The sequence below is a fragment of the Lathyrus oleraceus genome, chromosome 4, assembly GCF_024323335.1.
Source record: "Lathyrus oleraceus cultivar Zhongwan6 chromosome 4, CAAS_Psat_ZW6_1.0, whole genome shotgun sequence".
Classification (NCBI taxonomy): domain Eukaryota; kingdom Viridiplantae; phylum Streptophyta; class Magnoliopsida; order Fabales; family Fabaceae; genus Lathyrus; species Lathyrus oleraceus.
The window spans coordinates 491,680,313-491,687,287 of NC_066582.1; the positions used below are offsets into that span (position 1 = coordinate 491,680,313).

Consider the following 6,975-nt stretch of genomic DNA (forward strand, 5'->3'; position numbering starts at 1 on the left):
TGCAGGAAACTGGCAAACTTGGATGCAAACCTGCAAGTGTTCCCATTGAACAAAATCACAGGATAAGCTTTGAGGAGGAAAGTGACAAAGTTAACAAGGGTCAATATCAGAGATTAGTGGCAAAATTGATTTACTTGGCACACACTAGACCAGATTTGGCATATGCAGTCAGTGTGGTGAGCCAATTCATGCATGATCCGAGGGTGAGACATTTGCAGGCTGTAGACCGCGTTCTACAATATCTTAAAGCAACTCCAGGGAGAGGACTTTTGTTTAAAAGAGGTGGAAATCTAACTATGGAGACTTACACTGATGCGGATTATGCCGGATCAGTGAGTGACAGAAGATCTACGTCAGGCTATTGTACTTTTCTGTATGGTAACCTTGTAGCTTGGAAGAGTAAGAAGCAAAGTGTAGTTGCTCGATCAAGCGCCGAGACAGAATTTAGAGCTATGACACTAGGAAATTGTGAGCTATTGTGGATGAAACAAATTCTAGAAGACTTGAAGACACAATGTGAAGGTCCTATGAAATTGTTTTGTGACAATAAATCGGCTATTAGTATTGCTCATAATCCTGTTCAGCATGACAGGACTAAACACATTGAGATTGACCGACATTTTATCAAAGAGAAGTTGGATAGTGGACTGATAACTACATCTTACGTTCCTTCCGGGCATCAGCTGGCAGATATGTTAACAAAAGACTTACCAACAGAAAGATTCAGGCAACTTACTTGCAAGCTGGGAATGATAGATATCCATTCACCAGCTTGAGGGGGAGTGTTGTAAATATTAGATTGTAAATAGTAATTATCTCTATTAGTAATGAGGCCCATTAGTCAAAACCCATTAGGTTTTCTATCTCTTATTTAAAGCATGTAGATGTAACATGTAAGAATCACTTTTTAATATATCAGTAAAATATTCTACCACATAAATGATGTGTGTGTTATATCTGAAACTGATGCTATTTTTGTTCCAGGTAAACAATGTTCTCTATCTCAGTTGTTCTAATGTCCCTAATGCATGTATGACTACCAATAATCTCCACAAGTACATTTTCCATCCTCAAATCGATGAAACCGATTATTGTCCCTCACAATGATGACTCTTCCCGTACATTTACTAATAAACTTGATCGCAGTGTGACAATCACCGCAAACTCTCAAATTCTTCATCACTCTAATTGGTTGTCCCTTAGGGAAAGTAATAAGTCCAAATGCAATAGCTAATCTCTCACTATGATACCTAATTGTTCTATTCTTCTCCTCGCCACCCACTTCTTTCAACACAAAAGAAGTATCAGCAACATAACCAGCTTTATCCATTTCTTCTCCCAATTCCTCTAACTTCTCATAAATCTCCAATGTCTTCGCATGAGACCGATCCCCAGCAGCAAATGTGTGAACTCTATTCCCTTCTTCCACCCAACTCAACCCAGTTTCCTTCTTTATTCCACAGTCTCTCATCGTCTTCCTCGCTTTCGCCGCTTCCTCCCATCTCCCAGCAGCAGCATAAGCATTCGAAAGCATGACATGAAGTCCAGAACTCACAGAAGCCATCTCAGAAACTCTATCCGCAACATAAGATGCCAATTCAGGATTCCCATGTATTCTACATCCAGTTAACAAAGCTCCCCAAACAGATTCAGTTGGTTCCATAGGCATTTCCTCAATCATCTTAACTGCATCGTCTAACTTCCCCGCACGGCCAAGCAAATCAACCATGGTTGAATAATGTTGTGTCCCGGGTTCAATACCATAATCCTTCATCAACTCAAAATAATACTTACCCTTCTCTACCAACCCTGCATGGCTGCATGCATAAAGCACACACAAAAAGGTAATAAAATTAGCCTTCACCCCACCAACACTCTTCATCTTTTCAAACAACTCAAACGTTTTATTTGTGTGTGCATGCTGAGCACAAGCAATCAACATAGCATTCCACATACCAAGGTTCCTTACAGTAACCTCCTCAAAAACATCATAAGCTTCTTCAACAACCCCACATTTAGAATACAAAGAAATCAAAGAACTCGCCACAAAGCAAGACGAATCAAAACTCGTCTTGAAACTCAATCCATGTATTAGCTTACCCATTTGAAGCAAAGTAGAACCACCACAAACCCGTAAAACACTCGACAACGTAAAATCATTAACACCATCGTCTTCTTCAACAAGAAACCGTTTAAAAAGCCTCAAAGCTTCATCATCCTCACCCAATTGAACATACCCATAAATCAACCCACTCCAAGAAACAACATTTCTATTCGGCATTTCATCAAACACGTTACGTGCAAAACCAATATCTCCACATTTAGCATACATATCAATAATAGAACTCCCCACAAAAAGATCAACATGATAAGCAGTTTTAAAAGCAGAACAATGAAGGGATTGAGCAACCGGTAACGACGATAGAATCGCGCATGATTTGGTTGCGCTAGGGAAAATATGGTCGTCCGGAGTTAAACCATGACGGAGCATGCGGCGGAAGAATTCGAGAGAAACTAAAGGGAGATCGTTTTGAGCAAATGAAGAGATAATTGAACTCCATGTGGTGGCTGATTTGTGAGGGGAATCGTTGAAGATTTGAAGAGAGGAATAAGGAAGATGGGTTTTGGAGTAGAAATTGATGAGATGATGAGAGAGAAGAGGAATTGTTTGTAAACCTAATTTGATAATATGAGCATGAAGTTGAAGACCTTTGGGGAGTGAGCGAGAGTAGGTCAGAGACAGAAGAGTGTTACATATGTTTCTATACAAAGGTTGTTGTTGATTCAAGTTGAAGGGAAGTTGAAGTTGAAGTTGAGAATCTACCATTAGTTTGTTAGATTTGAAAACAACGTTTTTAGATTTGAAATTCAACGCAACCGTTTTCATTGGTGTATACTGGACCCGGCCCATAAAAAAGGTTAAATACTAGTCTTTGTGTTTGTTCATTATTGTTTGCAGAAGAAGCAATGAAGAGGTGCAAAAGTCTCAATACTTTCTAAGTTAACTTTGAAGGATTTGGTGAAAACTAGCGTATTATCCAAACATTGGCGTCATGAATTGGGATTCATGATGAAGGATATTAAGGATCTCAATTTTGATGCATATAACATGTTTGATTATAATCCGCTTCAGAAGTTACCACAGCACCTTCAACTAGGGTTGTTCAATCTCAATTTGCCACAGGATTGGATCAGTTAATGTTACACTATCAAGGTTCTACCATTAATTCCGTTCGAGTAAAACTTCCATTGGGTGATAAACATGGTAATGTCATTGATATCCTTTCATGAATTGGAAAGGCTAATGTCACAACCCATTCTTCCAAATCTGACAGGAAACTTTTGTCTCCACATGTAGTAGCAGCATTCTTTCTCTGCATCACTATTCTCCTCTGCAGAGAGATGGAGTGTGTAGGACTCGGAATTCATGCTTTTTCTAGTCACAAAGTCAATCTCGCTTGAAATTGATACTATATAACCAAGACTGCAATGTGGACATGGCTTCTCATTGAACCTTATTTGATATTCCTTGCTAAAAATATAAGGTTGTGCAGTAACCAGAAACACACTCTTGAAACCAATTCCTGAAAATCAATCCATATGAGAGATTATGTCAAAGATTTCGCAATATCCTCTTCAATTTTGCCACTCTATTAGCTAGCTATAGTCAAACATAATTTTATATAGTATTCCTTGAGTAACAAGTATTTTCAAAAGAGACGAAGTTGTTTATAAAAAAGTAATCATGTTTAAAATTTGTAGATAAATGACATTGAATTCAGATATTTAAAACCCAATGAAAACAGTCCTCTCTAATCTTCGTAATTAACCATATTAACACAGGTGGTTCTTCAGGCAGAAGTACATAACACTTTGAAAAATACTTCAATATAAGAATGGATGTACCTTTCTCTCCTATGTAACCACTGCTCCTATAAACAATAGTGTGTTCTTGTACAAGGTAAAGAAGATGAAGATGAATGAATAGAGAGAAGAGATAGAGAATAATAAATTCTAATAAATTTTCATTATCATTATTATTCCACTAACGGTTATACGGTTATACAGAGAATAGTTAGTCAACTATTTTTACGTAGAACGTGTTACATTACTTAATGACTAATCACAATACTCACTTGTATACCCAAACAATAATGTCACGTAAATGAAATATTAAAATATTAAATTATCCTTCAACATCATCTCTTAATTCAGGATTTAACTAATCAAAACTAATAACATCGATTTCATCTCTCAAATGGAGAAATTGATTAGGCTTGCTCGATTTCGTCAGAACATCTGTCAGCTGCTTCTGAGTACTACAATGCACAACTTCTAACACTCCATTCTGAACCTGACTTCTCAAAAAATAATACTTAGTCTCAATATATTTGCTTCTCCCATACAACAATGGGTTCTTGGTAAGATTGATTGCAAATTTGTTATCAAGGTTGTTAGAATTGAGTTTTTACATTAACTCGTTTTGGCTAGGTAGAATCGAAATCTAAAATCGTAGAGTTTATCTAAACATAGTAATTAGCATCGTTCTTGAACAAATATAGGTTGTGAACACTTTTTTGCATTCTTTGTAGTGACTAGATGAATAATCAAATCTTTTTCAAAATCCTCAAAAATATCAAATCAAGGCAATGTGCTGCACATGGAGTCCAATACAAATTCTTTTGTTTTAGCATCAACAATTCCCCACCAGCTTTAAAATTTGCAGCATTATGGGTGACCACTTGGATTACATTTTCCTTTCCTACAAATTATATCGCATCATCTAACATCTTACAACCTTTATCAGTTGTTTTAGAAATATCAGACGTGTCTAATGGATATAGAAAAATTGTCCCTTTAGGACTATTCACCATAAAGTTGCAAATCGAACATTTTTTCTATCTATCCACCCATCAAACATGATTGAACAACCGGTTCTGTTCCACTCATCCTTTAAATCTTCAATAATCTTTTAAGTTTCATGTATTGCTATTTTCAATAGCTTGCCTCTGATATCATGATAACTAGGAGGTTTGTAGCCAATTCCGTATTTCTCAATTGCATCACACATTTTTGCAAAGACATGATTTTTGATAAAGTTAAATGGAATGACACTTGTGTAAAAGAACAATGCAACAAGATCATCTGCTTCCTCCTTTAGAGTTTTTTTCATCATTTAATTAATTGTTGATTGAATCTCCTTTCTTTTTGTTGAGTGTTGTGTATCTCAAATGTTGGAATTCCCCTATCCTCAATAATTTCAGCCATTTTTATTTTCTTCGTTGATGTCTCTTTACTAGTAGCAAGTACATTTAACATTATTAATTTCACATCATCTAGAACTTGTGCACACGACTCAGAACCGTCGCTAGTCCCTGCAAGATGACGTTTGAATCTGAAAATTCCCCCACTAATGACTTTTTTTAGCAATAACGACATTTTACTTTTTTAGCATCGTCGGAAACATCTATCCCATAATTCCACCCAATATCAGTCGTATTACCTTTAATATTTTTCCTCCATTTTCCTCTGAATGAATAAGAACTAGACTCTCCATCACCAGTCTCAGCCATGGATGTGAATCTAACAAAGAAAAAAATAATCAAATTTTAATAATAATTTGTAACTAAAAGAGTAAAATAGTGAAGCAAATTTGTCAAAAACCTACAAAATAAATCAAATCAACTTCTATTAAGTTGGTATCTTAAAATAATAAAAATAGAAAAATACTGTAACAATCACTTATATCACAAACCATAGTAGCATTGAAAGACATATAATAGAAAAGCTAGTAACACTATAACTAACATAGTAACAAACCAAGGTTACATAGAATCACATAATATCATAGTAACATAAGATTGCTCTGTTTTTTATTTGTGAAGAAGGCTCACTTTTTGGATACTTACCAATCAAAGAAGAAAGCTCACAGAATATTGTCGTTGAAGTTCCGATTTGGCCTCGTACAAATGAAGTGATGTTAGGATGCAAAAGTTTTTAATTTTCATTGCTCTGGTAAATGAAAAGTCTAATATCTAATGAAAAAGAGGTTATTTAAAGTGAATAAAATAATAAAGTAGGAGAAGTTTTATTGTGCTGGACTTTTCAAAATTTCAAAAAAAAAACGGTAAAATCATGTCAAAGAGTAAAATCCAAAGATTTTACACGTTTTTACATATTTCAGAGAGATTTAAATCGTGTAAAATCATTATAGTATACGATTTTACCTGTGATTTAACACCAAATACCAACCTAGAAACGTAAAATCTAAGAGTTTAGGTTTTAAATTGCGATTTTAACAACCTTGCTTGTTACCAATCATCCGCTTTAGATGCTTGTTTACCTTAATCTTCAGATCTTGCAGTAAATTCAGAAGACAAACAGCTTGACATGCAGCTATAACACTTAGAATGTATTCAACTTCACATGTTGACAAAGTAATTAACAACTAGTTGCTTCTTGGAACACCAAGAAATAAGACCTCATAGATATTTAAACAAATATTCAAAAGTACTTCTTTTGTCAACTCTGTCACCACACCAATCAGAGTTTGAGTAACACATCAACTACGAATTAACCTTTTCACCGGAAGGGAGCAAAACTTCATACTTTAGAGTCTCCTTAATATACCTCAGAATCCTGGCAGTAGCTTGATAATGAGACCACTTTGATTTACTCATGAATCTACTAACCATTCCAACTGCATAACAAATGTCAGGTCTGGTATTACACAAATACCTCAGAGAGCCAACCAACTTCTTGAAAGTTGTGGAATCTACATCATCACCTTCAGAATCAGAATCCAATTTGTGATTTTTTCTGACGGTGTGACAACAGTCTTACAATTCAGCAACTCAAATTTTTTCAGAAGCGCAAATTCATATTTCAGCTGATGCAAAATGATACACTTCTCAAAGTGCATAAACTTAATCCCTAGGAAATATGTTATCTTTCCTAAATCAGTTATCTCAAACT

At 35.4% G+C, this 6,975-nt stretch overlaps 1 protein-coding gene across 1 annotated transcript; it reads right to left on the bottom strand.

Annotated features, from left to right (window-relative positions):
* Positions 1 to 892: 892 nt before the first annotated feature.
* On the bottom strand, positions 893 to 3,082 carry LOC127076585 (putative pentatricopeptide repeat-containing protein At5g52630). The gene has a single exon (XM_051018270.1). The coding sequence runs from the start codon at positions 2,909 to 2,911 to the stop codon at positions 1,037 to 1,039; it is 1,875 nt and encodes a 624-aa protein (XP_050874227.1). The 5' UTR covers positions 2,912 to 3,082; the 3' UTR covers positions 893 to 1,036.
* Between the last annotated feature and the right edge of the window lie 3,893 nt (positions 3,083 to 6,975).